The sequence below is a fragment of the Littorina saxatilis genome, linkage group LG13 (assembly GCF_037325665.1).
Source record: "Littorina saxatilis isolate snail1 linkage group LG13, US_GU_Lsax_2.0, whole genome shotgun sequence".
NCBI classification, from domain to species: Eukaryota; Metazoa; Mollusca; class Gastropoda; order Littorinimorpha; family Littorinidae; genus Littorina; species Littorina saxatilis.
In genome coordinates, this window is record NC_090257.1 from 2,449,119 (window position 1) to 2,470,491 (window position 21,373).

Genomic DNA, 21,373 nt, shown 5'->3' on the forward strand with positions numbered 1-21,373 from the left:
AAATTTTGTTTTCATTTCTGAATGATATCTATGTACACATTTGTAGTTGTTCTTTTTTGTCGTTGACGTTAGATTTATGTGCAAAATGGTTGTACGCGCACTTTTCAGCGTTTCCGGTCGTTTACATTTCCCAAACGTGGTTGAGACGCTTTCACATCTGAACAACAATCGCTGTAAAGTTTGTAATTTGTATGAACTGACAGCCCTTTGCAGCAAAAATGGTTCTGCTCACGAATTTCCCTCCGCCGACAGACGGAATCCGTCACGAACAAGTGAACACAACGGTCGAAATCGACGGAAAAGATTTTGGCAATGGAACGTTGATCATCTCTGAAAGGTTTGCTATCGTCAGTTTAAACCACAGAGCAGTGGTGTGCGATTGTGTTTGTGCACATGCATATGTGTAAAACTGTTATATAGTGAATGTGTGTTCATGCCAAGTCAGAATGTCTGTCTAGACGCGTGTGTGTGCCTCAATAACCTCAACAACAAAGAAATAAAACCTACGCGCGTGTCTGTTGGGGAGGGGGGGGTGGAGGAGGGGGATTATGGGTGGGTTCACTACCTATATATACACGACGGGCGCAGTGGCGTGGTGGTAAGACGTCGGCCTCCTAATTGGGAGGTCGCTGCCGCCTGGTGGGTTAAGAGTGGAATTTTTTTCCGATCTCCCAGGTCAACTTATGTGCAGACCTGCTAGTGACTTAACCCCCTTCGTGTGCACAAGACCAAGTGCGCAGGGAAAAGATCCTGTACTCCATGTCAGAGTTTGGTGGGTTATAGAACACGAAAATACCCAGCATGCCTCCCCTGAAATCGGCATATATCCTGCCTGAATGGCGGGCTAAAAACGGTCATACATGTAGAAATCCACTCGTGCTAAAATCATTAGTGAACGTGGGAGTCAGCCCATGAACGAAGAAGAAGAAGAAGACTACCTACATACATACATGTATACATGTATACATAAGTCTACATTCAGGCACATACAGGTAATGTTGAACTTTTGCGTTGTAAATTCAGAGCTCTCAATCCAGTGACTTATTTTTGTTACAAGTCACTTAATTAATTGAATTATTTTAAAGCAAAGACATTTCTTGTGAAATTAATTGACCTGAGCCCCAAAATTAAGTGAAATTAATTCATTTGATCAAGGAAAATAGCTGGCACGGTTGTCTCCCTTTGGGGAAATCGCAACCATAAGATTGCCATATATTTGTCTCCCTTTGGGGAAATCGCAACCATAAGATTGCCATATATTTGTCTCCCTTTGGGGAAATCGCAACCATAAGATTGCCATATATTTGTCTCCCTTCCTGGTTGCGCTGATTTTTCCCTTCTAAAGCCCATGTAAATAAAACGCATTTGTACAGTTCATTTCGTAAATTCAAAGGTAACTGAAATGACTTTTTGTTTTAATGCTAATAAGATGAATTAATTCTGACAAATCAGAGGCTTAGATTGAAGAAAAACGTCCCTGACTTTACAACGCTAAAGTTCAACGTAACCTACATATATTTTTGCTGTTACTTAGTAACCTACCATCTTTGTTATCAAAGATTCAGGATAACGTACAGTTTTGATATTCTACATGTGCAGCTGTGTTGCTTGGCAGAAGGAGAGCGACGGACTAGGGTTCTCCCTGCAGTACCCTGGTATCAGCTGTCATGCCATCTCCCGCGACCTGAGCTCCTACCCCCATGAGTGTCTCTACCTCATGCTGGATGGCAAATTGCCAGGTAACACCACTAACACCACACGTAACACCACTAACACCACACGTAACACCACTAACACCACACGTAACACCACTAACACCACACGTAACACCACTAACACCACACGTAACACCACTAACACCACACGTAACACCACTAACACCACACGTAACACCACTAACACCACACGTAACACCACTAACACCACACGTAACACCACTAACACCACACGTAACACTTGTTTTGTGTTGATTACTACAGTGATGTTCTGAGGCGTCGGTCATAGACCGATTTAGGTTGTAAAATGACCGATTGCAAACACCTCTGTCCCGTCAAATGTCCGATCCGATCGCGAAGTCAGCGGTCATTGTCCGATAGTATTACGTCTAGAGCGGTCACTGCAAGAAGAATCTGTACAAACTGAAGTATCAAACCCCGTTAAAACGAGTTCGAATCGGGGCCTACTTAAACTTCAATTTTCACTCTCGGTCGAACAATAACAAAAGGGACGCAACTCTCGACCGAACAATATTACAAGAGCCACAACTCTTGCTACTTTTGACAGCGACACTTTACTTCCGCCGCCACATTTCTGCAAAGATGCCGCCGAAGAAAAAGGTTTGTGTGGGAAAAGGGCAGACACTTTTGAGTGGCTTTGTTAAAAAAAAAGGACACGGACAGTCAAGTTGCAGGGCCTTCGGCCCCGTCGGAGATGGAAGTTAAAGAAGGATAGAAAGCTGTTCAAGCTCACTGAAACTGATCACGTGTGACATTCTGAAGTGTGTGAAAGATCACTTGTCACTTGTGACATTAATTCTGAAGCATTGTGTGTGTGTGTGTGTGTGTGTCAGTGTGTGTGAAAGATCACTTATGACATTCTGAAGCATGTGTCTGTGTGTGTGAAAGTAACCCTACTGAACACTGTTGCATTTAAAATATTAAAATAAATTTGGAACTGTTCAGTTTTTATTTGCCTTTATTCATATATTCTCAGTCATCTAAAAAGGTTAGGTGCCATGATTGGTTCGCTTGATCTGAATGTCCTATTGTTTTTTTGTAGTCAGGACATGATGTCCTATTAGTTTTTTTGATTCAGGACATTTTGTCCTGTTGCCCTCCAGTCCTAGGAACATCACTGTTACCAGCAAGATCTAGATGTGTCACTTTTCACAACGCGAACGTGTACGGGTAACGTCATCAAATCTAGTTTTTACGTCAAGCGTTTGCCAAGATCTGCAGTCTTGGTGGGAGCAAAACAACGTATGCATTTGGAACATTGGGGAAAAAAGTGAGTCACGGGTGACGCAATATCTACACGTACATGTACAGGTCTTTGCTACACGTTCGTCCATCTAGAACACTGTATTAACCTTCACAGTGCTTCCTGAGTCGTGGACGACCCAGAGCCTCACAAAATTATCTATCTCTGAAACTATTGGAATTTTTTGTATTGAAACTTCATGTTATCTTCAAACACCATAGGACCTCCCATCCACCAACCTCTGAAGGATTATCTTGTAAACAAACACCATAGGACCTCCCATCGACCAACCTCTGAAGGATTATCTTTGTAAACAAACACCATAGGACCTCCCATCCACCAACCTCTGAAGGATTATCTTTGTAAACAAAGAAATAAACAATGTTGTTATTTAAACTGGACAGTCCAGATGATGTGGGTCGTGGGAGCACAATTGTCTTTGCCATTAAAAGCAGATGAGAAACAGCAGCACAATTGTCTTTGCCATTAAAAGCAGATGAGAAGCAGCAGTTGTTCCCCCTGTTTTTGCAAACACTTCTGTTACACTCTTTCATAATTACGATGCTGCTTTGTTTCCAATCACTGTGTAGTCGTGACACTGATTTCAGATACAGAGCCAGCCCCCGATGAGCAGGAGGACGATGATGAAGACAGCGAGGCCAATATCTCAGAAATCAGATTTGTACCAGCTGACAAGACCATGTGTAAGTGTAGCTAAAGCAGTCTTATTTTACACTGGTACCTACCATGAAAGGTCACCATTGGAACCAAAGTGTCCCTTTGTGACAGGCAGCCTATCATGACATGTTTTGGGGGGAGAGACAACAGGGTTGGTGGTGGGGGTGGGGGGATGTCCTCTTGATTCAGAGGGCCCACACATGTTAGGTACCACTCTAAAGAGTTGGTTTTTTTCTCACCTAGTCACATTTTATGTTTGTGCATGTGAGTGTGGTTGTTTGCGTGTGTTTTAAGTTTGTTGTTGTTTGGTTGTGTCATATATAGATCTCACGATTTGATTCTTCTGAAAATGAAATGTCTCCTTTTAGATCTTTTGAGCTCCTCCGAAAACGGCGTATGGCTGCCTAAATGGCGGGTAAAAAACGGTCATACACGTAAAATTCCACTCGTGCAAAAAACACGAGTGTACGTGGGAGTTTCAGCCCACGAACGCAGAAGAAGAAGAAGATCTTTTGAGCCTTGTATTTGAGTTATTGTTGGGGTTATTTTTCTAGTAAATGTGCATGTTGCATTACAGACCCAAATACTGGCTTTGCTATGTGTAAGACTTTGAGAATTAATCTGCTCATTGGAAATGCCTGTGATGTGTTTTCAGTACAGCCGATGTATTCAGCAATGTCAGCGTGTCAGGCACTTCACCCAGACCCAGAGGACGTTGATTCAGAGGAGGAGGAATTTGCCGACTACAATGAAGATGACGAGAATGGTGAAGAAAATGGTGGGTCAGGAATTTAATAAACATCATGTTCATACAGTGGAGTCCAGCTATAACGAACCTGGGTATAACGAAATCCCTCTTTTAACAAACTGCCATTGATTTCCCGGCAGACAGCCTTCTATTTCTTACTTGTTACTTTCCGGCTACATCAAACCTTTTGAACTCATTTGCATAACGAACCCCTCTTACAAAAAACATGTTTTCATCGCCCCAGAGCCGTTTTGTCTCTAATAGTCACAAGGCTACAACGAACTGATGTCAATAATTGTCTCCAAAGACAAAAATACACAAACACAAGTGCACATCGCGTGATGAGCGAACTCTGAACAAACTAACAGCGGGAGGTGCACGGAACAGATCGAACCAAAACCAAAAGTTGTGGTGACGTCATGACATTTTGCGATGTACGTCAGCGAAGCTCGTGCACATGTGGTCTGTCTTGCTAAAAACAATGGCTGACGAACATGGTTTCGAAATCTGGAACGGTTTTTTTGTTATCTCTGATCCGTGACCGAGTGACGCGATATAGAACCACACGTTCGTTTGAATCAATACTCTCCTCAGGCAGTGAAGTCTCCTAAATTGCTCAACACTGTGGACAGTCCGGAGTGCAGTTATGTCCCGTGAATGAGCGAGTCAAAGTTTTATTGTGAAAACTGACGCTTTTCATGCACCTCCCGCTGTTAGTTTGCCTCTCTCTATGGATTATATTATGAAGCTGTTGAAAACATGCAGAGATTGTACTCTCCAAGGAAAGATCGATGGGACGATCATTTGAAGGTGATTGGGAAAACTTGTCTTGAGGCCATTTAGGGTTGAAAACTCTACAGCGAATTACTGATTTTTTTTTAATTTTTTTTTAATTTTTTTTGTGGTCGCCATACCTCTGAGATGGCAAGAGGCAGGAACAAGATAGTGTGCACGTACACTCCCTAGGTGCCGCAGATGTGCACCTGGGTTTTAGTTTCTTGATTCATTGTTTCCTTTCTCAGATTATGGACCTCCCATTTATTGAATACAGCCTATATGGTGCAAGACCAGTTCATTGCCTACTGTTCACCTGTAGCAAGCACATCATGCCAGTGATATTAGAGACTCGCTATTGCTCCTTTTTTTTATTTTTTATTTTTTTTAATTTTTTTTTTTTTATTGTAAATGTACACTTTTACTATAAATACACAGGATGTCACGGATAAACGAATTACTGATATAACGAACTAAAATGTATCTCCCTTGAGATTCGTTGTACCCGGACTCCACTGTAGTCCAGCGTATTTTGTTTGGTTGGTTTGTTTGTGGGTGTTTGTTGTTTGATTTCATGTTCTTTGCATGAACACATCATCATCAGCAAGTGTTACATGTGTTACAAGTGTTACAAGTGTTACATGTCTAGTCATTTCTCTTTCTCTGCAGGCTACTTTGACAGTGAAGAAGGGGCAGCTCATTTAACGCCAGCAGGTCGCGCACGCCTGGCTCACTTCGACTCCGTCATTCAGTTTGCTGGTCAAGGTGACGGCCCTGGCACAGCTAACGGACATCATCACATCATCGCTCCGTCAGGTGGGCTATTCCCTTAATCTGAGAAGTTAAAGGGATTCTGTAAAGCATGGTTAGCAAAAAGGGTGTTCACTACGATTATCTGGTTGAAATGGGTTATTCCTTTTGTCAAGCAAGTTGAGGGCATGAAGTATACTTAGCAAAGAATGTGTGTGTTTGTGATTGTGTTTGTATGTGTCTGTCTGTGACACCACCAGATCATTGCCCAATCAATGCGGTTACATTGGTGTTTGTGTGTAAATTGTTTCAAACTTAAATTGTTTATTTAATTCTATATCTATCAATGATATGACTTCCATTGTGCAGGATGTGGGTATGGTTGGGAGGGTGGTAGTTTTAGGGACTATTGCTTGCTCTTTTTGCTTTGGTTTGCATTGAGACTGTTACAGTGACCTGTTGTTTACCTGTGTGTGCAGGGGATGGGGGTGAAGCCATGGACATGGAACAGTTTCAGGATGCTGATGACATGGATTAAGCTACAATTCTCAAAAGGGTGTATGTGTGAAAGTGGCGGGAAAACTGGCTTTATTTCAACATCATTGTGTTTTGTGGTATCATCATTGAACAACATGCATCATGTCAACCAGCAATGAATTGACATTAACGTTGACCAACTTTAGATTAATTTGGATATGCATGGGTGGGATTCTTCCGGTATATTCCGGAAATCCGGATTCGTAATGTCTGTGGTGACGTTTTTGTGGTTGTTAATTGTACAAATTCTTCAGCGTCTGGGGGCCCCAAGACCCCCTTCTTAAAATTCTTCAGGATTCATGACATTGTTCAGTCACACCCATGGATATGAGTTGACTGTTTTCTTCTCTGGTATTGATTGGGTGCACAATACCACCAACGAGAGCGGTTTAGAGTTTCCATTTCTCTGCATCAGTGGTTAGAACTGTACATCTGGAGTCTTTGCAATTGGTATTCCCGAAAGCCTGGTTTCATGTGTGAGGTTAAATGTCATCTCTGACCGAAGAACAGAAGCCTTTTTGTTTTTCTGTTCAATTGCAAGGTTTTCTTCGTTATTGACCTTAGTAGTAAACGTAAGCTAAAAACAAAAAGAAAGTAAAAACACTCACAAATAAACAAATACATTTTGTAGATTTACAGGAGAAAACATTCCTTTTTCTTCTTTTTTTGCCAGCTTTGAAAATGGTTTTGTGGTACTAAAGTAAATCAAACCACTTTATGTGAACGGTTAATGCAAGGGAGGTAAGGAAGTTTGTACAAGAGATACACAATAAACGTTATTACTTCCCTTCGGTTGTACTTTTCTTGTTGAGTTGCTTTGTACCCATTGCATTTTTTTGCAGTTCATGTCGTAGCATTGTGCAACCTCCAGGCAGGTTATGGCAGCTGTATGTATGAGCAAATGCAAAAACGTGTATCTTTATTATAGCAAACCAGAGAATGAAACTGACAGGTTCATGATGTCGCAAGTGTTTTGCTGGAGCTTTTACTTTGTGTACAAGTGTATATTTTTCAGTGAATCTGTAGTGTTTATACAGTGAAACAGACGTCTGTTGGAATCTCACCATTTTCTTGTGTTGAACGTCTCTTGGCATGTGTCACGCTGTAAGCAGCGACTTGAGGCATACTGTCGTTAGTTCATTGTAATTAAACGACATGTCCCCACCTAAACTGGGTAACATTTGGTGTTGGCGTGTTCTCATAACTACGACAGTTTACTGTTTGAATCGTTAGTCTGGTTTTGGGGGGCTGGGCAGTTTGCATAGGTTCATTTTTGTTTAACCATCTGACATGATAAAAAGAGGTTCTCGTACTGCATCATTTGTTCAGATTTTGCAGCCACTTAAACTTTTGCAAAAAGGAGAGAGAGTGTGTGTGTGATACAGAGAGAGTGAGAGAGTTGGTAAAATAGTTGACAGACAGTCTGTCATATACATTTTTTTTAATGTTACAATTATTGTACACAAAAAGTACATGAAATTAATAAATGTTGAGAAACTAGATTTTGACAAGTTTGTTGTTATGAATATGATCCAGACCTGATTACTTTAAACCCGAAGCAAGAGTACTTTCCCAAACAGTTGAGTGTATTTTTCAAAACGTTGGTGTACTTTGCAAGCAAAGCCATATGGGCTAGGGAAAATGTACGCGTGGGTGTAAACTTTCTTTCTTTCTTTATTTCAAGACTCAAGAGACTCAAAGACTCAAAATGTTTACTGTCCTCATAAAAACAAGGAACATTGCCTTACAGTGTCAGGCGATCACAGACATAAAAACATCACATGTGTTAAGAATTAAACGATTGCACTTAAAACTAATAACTCTAGCCCGCTTCATATTTGCTGTAAACTTAGAATTAGAATTGCATTAAAACACATGTAAACATCCTGAGCGTCTCTCGCAGCACTCACACTTACAGACACACACACACACACACTCTCTCTCTCTCGCCATCTCTCTCTATCGCAGTTTAACTAAAAACAATAAAATATATTCAGATTGAGTGGGTAATAATGGCACACAGGCGTGTTTAACGTCGTTTTCAACCGTTCAAGGTTATATCGCGACGGGGTGGGTGCAAACGTGTTTGTGTAAGAATAGCATGTCTTGTGAACACCTTCAGAATTTAACTTTTTCTTAGTCGTATTTTGTGCGCGTCGCGTATTGTCGTACCGATAATAATTTGGCGTACAAAATACGCGCAAATCGTACTGGTAAACAGGTCTGAATATCACATGTTTGTGTGAGAGAGTGCGCACATGAGTGAACACATGCACAAAAACTAATGTCCGTACTAACCATTTCACACACACACTCACAGTAACCATTTCAGCATTCAATACTCTTCCGACATGCAGTCATTGTGAAATTATTTATTTCAATGCAACAGTAGCATACATAAATATTTTAAATTACACACGTTGTACACACTATACAAAATATACTTTTGCTGTACATGAAAACTGCATTCATCTTTGCATACTATTTATTGTAACGCTCAACGCCACATGGTTAAGTACTTGTGCCTCTGTTACCAATCTGAACAGCTGTCATTACACGCAATCACAGAGAAAACGTGTTCTTACCTGTACTGTATTGTCGTCCAGATGTAAAATACTAATTTAATCTTACAAGAAAAGAAACCTTCTGACACTTATACTTTAATTTCTGTGACTGTCAAGATTCTATTTTTAAACATACTTCAAAAAGTTTTTCTCCCAAAACAATACTTCAGGAGATGTCTTAATAAGCTTGTTAACAATCCTTGTATTAAACAATCCTGGTATTTTAAAAATACCTCATGAAGTAAAAAGGATAATTCAATAACCTAAAAAAGTAAATACTAAAATTAGCAGAGCGAAGAGAAGACGATCAAGTGAGACATACAGAAAGTAAAATGCACAATATTATATAAGTTATGTTTTCATTCCATTTGTCTTGACACTATCAAGGACCAGCATGTATATATTTACAAGGCGTCTCAACTCCTCATCAGCTTGCCACACTTGTAGTAATTAGCACCAGTGGAATAAGTTACTATGTACACACCAACTGTCACTATGTACACACCAACTGTCACTATGTACACACCAACTGTCACTATGTACACACCAACTGTCACTATGTACACACCAACTGTCACTATGTACACACCAACTGTCACTATGTACACACCAACTGTCACTATGTACACACCAACTGTCACTATGTACAACACATCATTATTGCACGTCAGATCCTGGAAGATTTTCACACAACCACAATTATTTTCCATTATGACAACATAAATCCTGTCAACGCACAAAAATCTATTGCAACTCTAAGGTCACATCACTTCAGTCGCCTATGTGACCTCAATATTATGAATAATTATGCACTTGCCAGTCACAGAATTATGACTGTGTGGGCAAAGTGGACCTTTTTCAAGGAGGCATACAAATTAAAAGTAGGGGAATTTATTCAATCAGTACTATAAAAAGTGCATTTTTCCCCAATAACATAACATAGGTTTAGGTCTACATAAATGATTAAGTTTTGCCAAACACAGTCATTTCTTGACCACAAATAGTTGTTCCTATTGTAGGGGACAAGGGCATTGTACACAACGTTCACAACTTCTGACAGACAGGGTGTAACAATCTAACAAACAAAACAAACAATGCTGCTCTCCTCCGAAACAATCCCTCGTATCACTTTAAATACCACACAGCAAATCCTTACACATCTATTTCAACGCTATGCAACTGGGGTATCATAATCGCTACAAAAAAGGTTTGTCTATCTAAAAGACCTTGCATTCCACAGTAATCTGGATTTGATCACATGACAACAGTGGTCTGCCAAGGCAGGTTCCACAAACTTTCACACATACTGTTGAAAAGCAAGGCATGTCAAATGGAAAATAATTAAAAAATAGACATTTACTGTGTGACCAGACACAACTGTATTGTAAACTTAACTCCCAGGGAAAAGATTGCATAATCATTGATGGCATTAAATCAAAGAATATCAGACAATTAACAGACAATTTAGAAGATGCTTACATCTTCAAACGTATTGCTCTATTGAAATAAACGCAATTTGAAAGATACCTTAAGTCCCTTGTAAACAACCATGTAAACCACCAGATATAATCCAGGCTTTTACATGGAGGGAAGAGCATCCTTCCCCTTAGTCACATCAAAAACCTACAGCTGGGCTGCCTTCTCCTCACAGTGGACATTTTTTGCTGAATTATTTGTTCAGATTGACAGATGTGTCAGTCACAAAATGAATTCAGAAAAATATCCCCCTAGGCACAGAAAGTAGCCAGATTGGAGACTTTTGGTATGATCGATTCCAAGTGAATGGATGTTCATATCCCATGTAAAAACCCGAAAAGATCGATGAAGATTTACTTGATGCTTCACACACGAAGAAAGGTACCCTCTGACATTCTCTTACCCATTCAACCAACACAATTACAAAAGGAGTTATATTTTCACAGCCATCAAGATCAGTATTCTCAATGCCTTTTTTTTCTCTTTTTAATTTTTAAAGGGCAACAGGTACGAGAGAGACAGAACTTCAGTTCTCACTGTATTCAGTTTCCAGAAACGAAAAAGGAGCAGCTCTTGTTCACAAAAGAATTTGGGGGAAGCCAGTTATCAATGTGCCGTTTTTTATATTTAGTCAAGTTTTGACTAAATATTTTAACATCGAGGGGGAATCGAAACGAGGGTCGTGGTGTATGTGCGTGTGTCTGTCTGTGTGTGTGTGTGTGTAGAGCGATTCAGACTAAACTACTGGACCGATCTTTATGAAATTTGACATGAGAGTTCCTGGGTATGAAATCCCCGAACGTTTTTTTCATTTTTTTGATAAATGTCTTTGATGACGTCATATCCGGCTTTTCGTGAAAGTTGAGGCGGCACTGTCACGCCCTCATTTTTCAACCAAATTCGTTGAAATTTTGGTCAAGTAATCTTCGACGAAGCCCGGACTTCGGTATTGCATTTCAGCTTGGTGGCTTAAAAATTAATTAATGACTTTGGTCATTAAAAATCTGAAAATTGTAAAAAAAAATAAAAATGTATAAAACGATCCAAATTTACGTTCATCTTATTCTCCATCATTTTCTGATTCCAAAAACATATAAATATGTTATATTTGGATTAAAAACAAGCTCTGAAAATTAAATATATAAAAATTATTATCAAAATTAAATTGTCCAAATCAATTTAAAAACACTTTCATCTTATTCCTTGTCGGTTCCTGATTCCAAAAACATATAGATATGATATGTTTGGATTAAAAACACGCTCAGAAAGTTAAAACAAAGAGAGGTACAGAAAAGCGTGCTATCCTTCTTAGCGCAACTACTACCCCGCTCTTCTTGACAATTTCACTGCCTTTGCCATGAGCGGTGGACTGACGATGCTACGAGTATACGGTCTTGCTGAAAAATGGCATTGCGTTCAGTTTCATTCTGTGAGTTCGACAGCTACTTGACTAAATATTGTATTTTCGCCTTACGCGACTTGTCTTCTTTCTCTCTTCTTTTATTTTCCTCTGCGTTGATAATTTTCTTTTATGCGCTGAAATAAGTTCTGAAATCCCAGAACTGTATGAATCAGAAATGTTTCAGCTGAAGTCTTTTGTACAACATTGTATCCTCTCACACATAACATCAACAACTAACTTCAAATTAAGGAAGTTTGTTCTGTGCAGATTTTGAGCGTCAACCAGGTAAGACTTTTCATTCAGAATGGGTTAACGTTTAATCTTTCATCTTCACATTTTCAGTGATGAATGCTTTTGATTTGATGTTTTAACCTTACAAAGGGAATAACCCTCATCTGATGTCTTTCCTTTCATAAACATTTTCAGCTAGTATATTTCATCTGTTTAGACACTCGCAAACAAAACCAATGACCCATCTGCTTCAGACTGAAACTTGAGTTTTCTTTTTCATTCTAAAATTGTAATAGCAAACACAATTTGTCCCTGTCATATTTTCAAACGAGACACACGTATCCACAGATTTACGAAAGAGACATCTGAACTGGCAGTTTAGACTGGCTTTGACACACGATCACGACAGTTCAAACCACTAAGTTATAAGGCGTTGATACGAAAAACACACTTGCTCAAAACTTAGGCGGGTTGGCTTTCTAACAAGAAATACATGTACACACACTGCGACAGAGAAGGTAACTTAACACCGAGAACACATGGGTACCCTGCAATGAGTTTACTAGGGCGGACATAAAACAACTGACAAACATTGATCATTGTTCATCAGTAAGGTTACCATCATTTGGCATCTTCGCTTCTGCTCACCAAAAGTGTTCATCTTTCCCAGCCTACTACCTCTGCCGTATCCAATACTGGTTGCAACTCATTTGACATGTCATTTCTTTTTGACTTTCTTCACTTCAAGCATGAGCTCTGACTTTAACAAAAATCATCTTGTGTGGAACACACACCGATCTCTGACGCAGACAAAAATCTCCATCTCTCATCCTCTGTCACCCGTAAGGCTTCGTATGATGTCGTGGAAAGTACAAGAACATCACTGCAGGAAGCGTGTAAAGGCGAACGACAAGAAGAAGACTGCAGGAAGCAGAAATTGTAACCACAACCCAGCAACAGTCTCATACGGTGACTGCAGAAATGTCAACCTTTGATAAGTAGTACAGTGGTACCTGTGGTGTGTGGCTCCTCTGGAGAGTGGACACCTCTCATGAAAGGACACCTGTTTATTATCTTGACCGAAATCTACCTGTTGTGACAGGCTACCTTGCAATGTAGGGACACTTTGACCTGGCCCCAAGGGCGTCCTTCCATGGCAGGTACCACTGTACACCTTTATGCACAACAGCCCAGGAAGCAGGCTCTTTCATTATGCCGCTTTCTCCAGGAACGTTGTTGACATGTTTGTTCATTATGAGGTGTTCCAACAACACTGAGAGTAGTAATATCTTCCACCAGCTCTGCTTCTTTGGCCGTGTTTTCTCTCGCACAGAGACGTTTCTGGCAGAGGGTTGCTGTCCAGTCAGAGGTCAGTCAGCTCAGTCGAAAGCCATTGTAGAATGACATACAGAAAGTATTGAGACAGTTTGCACAGTGTGATTGTGAGTCTCACACTTGCCATAGCCTGGTTTCCTCGTCCTCAGTGTCGCTTTTACTCTGCAACACACAAACAGAAATTTTTTACATTTTTGCAGATTTCACCGATATGGCGAGAAAAAACCCATACAAGTTTCATATGACCGCCAAACCATCCAGATATGTGCTTCGCTCCACTGTAATGCTAGCATGAAAAAGTATTCTTCCGCAAGCCATACTAGCTACAGGTACAAAGACAAGTTCTTCACAAAATCAGAGCAAACACAACATTTTTTTCATTTTGAAATGCTCTTTTAATGTGCAAATTTTTTTCTTTATTTTATTACTATTTCTTTCTCCTGAAAACTTGCCCCAAAAGATTATGAGCTGGGAAAAAAACCTTGCTTACTTACCATAACGAAAGGTTCATGACTAGTAAGAGTGTCATCAAGGGACATCTTGCGACTGGTCTCTATTGCACTTGCACTGCCTGCAAAAAAAAAGTCATAGCCTTAGTCTCCTTTCAGGTTTAAGTTATAATATTTGAAAGATGAACAAAGAAGTAAATGAAACCACAGACGAATTGAACTCTACAAATGATCTCACCTATGCCACAGTGGTTAAACAAATCCCTTAGCCATAAAAAAATATATAAATAAACTCATACACATCCTACTCTCTAAACATTTCTCTCTCTCTCTCTCTCTCTCTCTCTCTCTCTCTCTCTCTCTCTCTCTCTCTCTCTCTCTCTCTCTCTCTCTCTCTCTCTCTCTCTCATCTCCATTTGATTCTCACCTGTCTTGACATGCTTGATGGTGACAAAATCGCAGTAACTACCGCTACTGCTGGTGGTTGCAGAGGGTCGCGTGTAGGCCGTGCTGGCGATGAGGGAGGGGCGGGGGGAGTGGTGGGGGGAGCAGCAGATGGCATGCACGCTGGAGCTGCGGGGGAGGGTGGGGGCCCGCTGGTACACCTTCACCATCGCCTCCTTCTCCTGCAGTTGGGTCTGGAGCCACTTCACCCTGCAAAGCAAGAAGATTGGTGTGTTAGAAGTCTCACTTTGTTTCAAAATTTAATCACCATGCAAAGGCACAAACTATTCTTTCAAACCCCTTTAAAGCATTTTCAAACTGCAGTTATCTTCTGCTTATTAAGAAGTCAAAGCTGAAAGTAAACACTGGTGTGACTTTTTTTTCAAGGCAATACAGACAGATTGCCAGTTAAAGACAGGTCGGAAGATGTTATTTGATTTCACCTTCACCAGAAAAGTTTATTTTCTGTTTTATAAGTGTTCGTCTGGGTCGAAGATCCGTGACTGTATCATATTGTTTTGTCACAATTAAACATTCCTATAACATACCTTGCTTGTTTTTTGATACACCTTTACCAGTCTTGAGCCTCTCTTCAAATAAGCGTTTCCTTGTACACAATCTTTTGGCACTGTTTGTTTGAAAGTTTCATTCCTTCAAAAAGAAACAGCGTCAAACTCAGAAAGTTAACTAGAAATGCAAAAAAACAAGGAACAATTCAGAATGCATACTTTGCTTCCAGCTCAGCGACTCGTCTGTTTGACTGGTACAGCTCCTCCATGTGCCGGAGTTTCTCTGTCTTGGCTTCGTCAATGAGTTTCTCCGTCTCCGATGAACTCTTCTCCAGGGCAGCCAAGTGGGCCTGCCTGCACACACAGAAAGATCTTCCTTCAATTACCCAGGAACTCTCATGTCAAATTTCATAAAGATCGGTCCAGTAGTTTGGTCTGAATCGCTCTACACGCACGCACGCACACACACACACACACACATACACCACGACCCTCGTCTCGATTCCCCCCTCGATGTTAAAACATTTAGTTATAACTTGACTAAATGTAAAAAGAGGAACAGTTGTAAAATATTATCTCAAACAAACTTTACAAAAAGGAAGATTGGGAGAGAAGGATATATTTCTTGAACAGAGCATACAGATTCACTGGTACTGGTATAAAACTGATACAGTCTGGAGACATCCTGCTTGCTGCCGCGCGAGCCGAGAAAATGTTCCCTCTTTATCTTCACTGCGCTGGCTGCAAAACCCCTCCGGAGGTGTTTTCAGACACATCAGACACAGGGTGGATTGGATATGATTGTGTGTGGGTGGTTTTGTTGTTGTTTTTTGGGGTCTTTTTGGTTTTTACATCCCCGGTATAGGGGTGTGTATAGGATTCGGTCGATGTGTTTGTTTGTTTGTTTGTTTGTGTGTTTGTGTTCGCATATAGATCTCAAGAATGAACGGACCGATCGTCACCAAACTTGGTGAACAGGTTCTATACATTCCTGAGACGGTCCTTACAAAAATTGGGACCAGTCAAACACACGGTTAGGGAGTTATTGGTGGATTAAGATTCTACAAGGACTTATAGAGGGACATATTAATGGTCAAAGGGAAATAACCTTCTCAGTTGGTGGCAGTGAGAATGGTAAGGACGGGGGTGTTTTTCCTACCTCGGAGGAATTTCTTGTTTTAATAAAGATATAGTTTGAACTTACTGTGGCCCTGTGTTCTCCTCCATCTGCTGTAGGGCCTGTAGCTCAACATAGCGCTGCTCCCACTGCACACACACAGCAAACACAACCACAATTACAACGCTGACTAAACCTTTACAAACAATCATACGCTAATTACCCATGAAGCCTTGAAACCAAACAGAAGAACGAACGCCATTATTCAGTTTTCTCAATATTACAGGCAACAGCGTTTTATTTTCAAGGGTAGACGAAGAGGTATGGTAGTAGAAAAAGTTCCTTGTAAGCCACCCCAAACAGAAACACTATTTCAGCATTTACATCTGCAACATTTGATCAATTATTATCTGCACCCAAAACGGTTTGTCAAAGGCTCTCCTTCTCTCTTCCCGCTCCCTTTCTCTCACCGACACAAAAAAAACCACCTGCTTTTTCTCGATGTTTACTGACAAAAACTGTAATCATGTGTCAAAATACTGTGAAGACAAGAAGAGCAAACGCTCGATCGAGTCACTTTCGCAGTTCTGAATATTATATGAGGCATCAGATGGACAGGAAGAAATTGCTATTCACAACACAATGAGTCACGTTCACATAAAATTTGAGCCCGGTCACTTTTATAGTTTCCGAGAAAAGCCCAACGTTAAGTTGTGTGTTGCCGAACAGAAAAGGCTAGTTATCTCCCTTGTTTTTCTGATAACGTTCGTAAAAGGCTACAGATGTAAATACTTTGATGTAAAGAATAATCCTACAAAGTTTCAATCACATCCGATGAACTTTGTCAAAGATATAAAATGTCTAATTTTTCCTTTGACGCTGACCTGTGACCTTGAAAAAGGTCAAAGGTCAACGAAACCATCGTTAAAGTGTAGAGGTCATTGGAGGTCACGACTAAACAAAATATGAGCCCGATCGCTTTGATAGTTTCCGAGAAAAGTCCAACGTTAAGGTGGTGTCTACGGACGGCCGGCCGGCCGGCCGGCCGGACAGACTAACACTGACCGATTACATAGAGTCACTTTTTCTCAAGTGACTCAAAAAGTAGTCTAGGAATGTTTCTGGACGTATTTTTTTCCCACTGACCGTACTGATTGTATTCTCGACAATCATGCGTACAAAATACGGCGAAATCGTATGGGTTCCCAGGTCTGAACAACAGTCATACTGCAGGATTAAAGGCATGCCGGCTAATCCGCCTTGTGGACAACAGAAATCACGCCACTGCAGCGACCAACATTCCTGAGGCATTGCTCACTGCTTTTGACCCGCCCAGTGCAGGTGTTTGTCACACAGGTGAAAGCGCTTCCTCTCCCTCTAACCCTTCTCGTCAGCTCTTTTCCTGTCCTTTCCTGTACCCTAACATCCCCACCCCTTTTTTAAACTGCTCTTTAAGTGTCAAGGTGAAAGGCTTAGTCAGGCGAATGAGTTTGGTGAAAGAAAAGTGGGATGCCAGGAGAGGGAAGGGGAATGAGTTTGGTGAAAGAAAAGTGGGATGCCAGGAGAGCGAAGGGGAATGAGTTTGGTGAAAGAAAAGTGGGATGCCAGGAGAGGGACGGGGAATGAGTTTGGTGAAAGAAAAGTGGGATGCCAGGAGAGGGAAGGGGAATGAGTTTGGTGAAAGAAAAGTGGGATGCCAGGAGAGGGAAGGGGAATGAGTTTGGTGAAAGAAAAGTGGGATGCCAGGAGAGAGAAGGGGAATGAGTTTGGTGAAAGAAAAGTGGGATGCCAGGAGAGGGAAGGGGAATGAGTTTGGTGAAAGAAAAGTGGGATGCCAGGAGAGAGAAGGGGAATGAGTTTGGTGAAAGAAAAGTGGGATGCCAGGAGAGAGAAGGGGAATGAGTTTGGTGAAAGAAAAGTGGGATGCCAGGAGAGGGACAGGGAATGAGTTTGGTGAAAGAAAAGTGGGATGCCAGGAGAGAGAAGGGGAATGAGTTTGGTGAAAGAAAAGTGGGATGCCAGGAGAGGGAAGGGGAATGAGTTTGGTGAAAGAAAAGTGGGATGCCAGGAGAGGGACAGAGAATGAGTTTGGTGAAAGAAAAGTGGGATGCCAGGAGAGAGAAGGGGAATGAGTTTGGTGAAAGAAAAGTGGGATGCCAGGAGAGGGACAGGGAATGAGTTTGGTGAAAGAAAAGTGGGATGCCAGGAGAGCGAAGGGGAATGAGTTTGGTGAAAGAAAAGTGGGATGCCAGGAGAGGGAAGGGGAATGAGTTTGGTGAAAGAAAAGTGGGATGCCAGGAGAGGGACGGGGAATGAGTTTGTTGAAAGAAAAGTGGGATGCCAGGAGAGGGAAGGGGAATGAGTTTGGTGAAAGAAAAGTGGGATGCCAGAAGAGGGAAGGGGAATGAGTTTGGTGAAAGAAAAGTGGGATGCCAGGAGAGAGAAGGGGAATGAGTTTGGTGAAAGAAAAGTGGGATGCCAGGAGAGCGAAGGGGAATGAGTTTGGTGAAAGAAAAGTGGGATGCCAGGGGAGGGAAGGGGAATGAGTTTGGTGAAAGAAAAGTGGGATGCCAGGAGAGAGAAGGGGAATGAGTTTGGTGAAAGAAAAGTGGGATGCCAGGAGAGAGAAGGGGAATGAGTTTGGTGAAAGAAAAGTGGGATGCCAGGAGAGAGAAGGGGAATGAGTTTGGTGAAAGAAAAGTGGGATGCCAGGAGAGGGAAGGGGAATGAGTTTGGTGAAAGAAAAGTGGGATGCCAGGAGAGGGAAGGGGAATGAGTTTGGTGAAAGAAAAGTGGGATGCCAGGAGAGGGAAGGGGAATGAGTTTGGTGAAAGAAAAGTGGGATGCCAGGAGAGGGAAGAAGAATGAGTTTGGTGAAAGAAAAGTGGGATGCCAGGAGAGGGAAGGGGAATGCGGGCGATTTCACTGTGATTTACAACAAATGAAGAGAGAGAAAAAACACTTGAATCCACGATCAACACAGACCGCAGCCTTAAACACTTACTCACGGTATAACTGTGATTTACAACCAAGGAAGAGAAAAGACCACAGTTTCATAGACAGCGAACACATTAAACTATGACTGATCTATTCGAGCATCAATTGGGTATGTCAGTACAGTGGTACCTGTGTTGAAGGAACGCCAAATGAAAACTGTCCTGACACTGCAGGTATTCTTTCACAACAGGTATACTTCAGTCAAGGTAATAGACAATGGGACAACAGGTGTACCTTGTTGGGAGATGTCCTTTCATTTGAGGGGATTCACATCACAGGTACCCACTGTACATGTATGCAAATCCATTATGTGTAAGACTACAGGTATGTGAAGCAATACTCACTCTGATAATTTCTGTCTCCAGCTGAAGAATTTTTGTTTCTTTCTCGTTGAGAATCAGTTTGAGAGCAGTAACGCTTTTGGTTTCTTCCTTGGGAGTGCTTGTCCCTGAACTTGACCTCTGCAACAGCAAGTGAGACAGGTATAATAAATGAAAACGTTTCACTCTAAAAAATAAAAAAAAAAGCTCTAAATCAAAAGATGAAAGAAAAGGAAAATAAAATAAAGAGAGAAAAAATAACTCACCAAATCTTTTTTGTCTTTCAATTTTGCTTCCTCCAAATATACTTTTTCTAAACAAATACTTAGAATTCTCTACATCATAAAAATTACATGTTTGAGATTAAGCTAATATTCTAAGTTCAGCTTACACTCCAACAATGACATCTCCGCATTTGTGCACCTAAAAGGGGTCTACTATTATCCTTTCATACCCTTTGATCATTACACTTGCTACTACAGTAAAACCTGAGTCTAGCGGACCCTTGTTGTAACGGCCACCTGCTACATACGGACAGTTTATCATGGCACGAACACGATTTCAACAATAACTAACCTTTAACGGGCGGACACCTGCCACTTACGGACGCGGACACGATTTTTCGGACCATAGGAAGTGTAAACACTGTCACAAACGGACACAACGTACATAAAAACGCAACTTCGAAAACTCGACTGTTATGCAGTCAGTGCTCGGCAGCCGTAGCCGTAGCACAAATGGTTGTTGATTGGTTGTCCTGTCCCTTTTCTGACCAATCAGTGGCTTGTTTAGATGGAGACCCACTTTCGCTCACTCACTTTCGCTTCGCTCACTTTCGCTTTTCCGCATTGTGGATACAGTCACAACCAAAAGCAACAGTAGACTACTGTGTTTGAAAATGGAATCTCCAGCAGGAAAAAGAAAAGCGTTGACTTTAGAGCAGCGTGTCGCTGCCTTGAAAAAACTAGATAGCGGCCAATCATGCCGAGATGTGGCGAAGGAGATGGGATGTGGTAAAACACAGATCGCGAGGATCAAATCGGAAAAAGAAGACGTGATGATCTCTCTCTCTTTGTAAGCAATCGTTCGAAGGAAACAATAGTTAACACAGCTAAATTTTTGTTCCATGCATTTATGCTGAGACTAGAAAAACTGAATGAAACAAGAGCTGACCCAATTTGGTCGAGACACACTGCGGAATTTCCCGTTGAACGACCGATGAAAAATCAGCTATTTTTAGCTTTGTGACGTCCGACCGACTTGCGTAAGTTTGAATGCACAGTGTGTGTAGGGAACGGGGTAGGGGGGGGGGGGGGGGGGGGGGGGGGGGGGGGGGGGGGGGGGGGGGGGGGGGGGGGGGGGGGGGGGGGGGGGATGTTGTTGTTGTTGTTGTTTGCTACATGTATCATTTGTTTACTCACATTTTCAGTGAGTCTCATGTTCAATCCAATAAATACATACTACAGGACTGACAAAAAGTGTCTTGTTCATTTTACGTGCTCTTTGTAAAATATTGCCCCGGCCCCTCCACCTGTGAAGAAGGGACACCTGTCTAATAGGGACACTATTACCATTCCCCAAGGGTGTCCGTTAGAGACAGGTTTTACTGTACAAATATTATCTGATCTTATGTTCTCTTATGTTATCTTATTTATTTTATGTTATCTTATTTTATTTTATTTTATTTCATCTTATCTTATCTTTCCCTAGCTGTCACTCACTTTGTCCTCTGACTTGTAGGACTCCAGCTCCCCTTCCAGGCGAGTGCGGAGTTGCTTCTCCATCTCCTCTCGACGCTCGCTGGTTGTCTGTAGCGCGCTGAACGCCTTCTGCAACTTCTCCATGCGACCCATCTGAGCGTCTTTCTTCTTCACCTGAAAATATGGGGTGTAACATAAGAGTTGTGTGTCTACCGTACTTTCCGGGTTACAAGGCGCTACAGCGTATAAGGCGCACCCCCCTCTTTTTAATTTTTTTTTTATTCCAGTCACCCATTGGGCGCAGGGGGCCGATAGGGCGCACCAAAATTAAAAAAGTATACCGGTGCTCTGTGTGTGCTGCGA

General features: G+C 41.5%; 2 protein-coding genes across 3 annotated transcripts in view; one reads left to right on the forward strand and one right to left on the reverse strand.

Annotated features, from left to right (window-relative positions):
- Positions 1-89: 89 nt before the first annotated feature.
- On the forward strand, positions 90-7,968 carry LOC138946282 (methylosome subunit pICln-like). Its single transcript, XM_070317825.1, has 6 exons — positions 90-337; positions 1,600-1,739; positions 3,588-3,683; positions 4,313-4,435; positions 5,849-5,995; positions 6,409-7,968. Exons 1-6 carry the CDS (start codon positions 219-221, stop codon positions 6,465-6,467), a joined length of 684 nt encoding a protein of 227 aa, XP_070173926.1. The 5' UTR covers positions 90-218; the 3' UTR covers positions 6,468-7,968.
- A 4,018-nt stretch (positions 7,969-11,986) lies between these two features.
- LOC138946270 (angiomotin-like protein 1) overlaps positions 11,987-21,373 on the reverse strand; it is a 63,464-nt gene continuing 54,077 nt past the window's right edge. For both annotated transcript variants that reach the window (XM_070317812.1, XM_070317811.1), the window contains exons 7-13: positions 21,032-21,184; positions 19,335-19,451; positions 16,081-16,142; positions 15,096-15,230; positions 14,351-14,577; positions 13,969-14,045; positions 11,987-13,636 (exon numbers count right to left, since the gene is read on the reverse strand). In XM_070317812.1, the coding sequence (XP_070173913.1) occupies positions 13,589-13,636; positions 13,969-14,045; positions 14,351-14,577; positions 15,096-15,230; positions 16,081-16,142; positions 19,335-19,451; positions 21,032-21,184 (819 nt within the window). In that variant the 3' untranslated portion in view covers positions 11,987-13,588. The remainder of the gene's footprint in view (positions 13,637-13,968; positions 14,046-14,350; positions 14,578-15,095; positions 15,231-16,080; positions 16,143-19,334; positions 19,452-21,031; positions 21,185-21,373) is intronic.

Bases quoted from the DNA above. Each gene is read 5' to 3' on its own strand.
- LOC138946282 (XM_070317825.1), top strand. From the start codon at position 219: ATGGTTCTGCTCACGAATTTCCCTCCGCCGACAGACGGAATCCGTCAC. The intron at 338-1,599 runs GTTTGCTATCGT...CTACATGTGCAG, and splicing joins ACGTTGATCATCTCTGAAAG to CTGTGTTGCTTGGCAGAAGG. The intron at 4,436-5,848 runs GTGGGTCAGGAA...CTTTCTCTGCAG, and splicing joins CGAGAATGGTGAAGAAAATG to GCTACTTTGACAGTGAAGAA.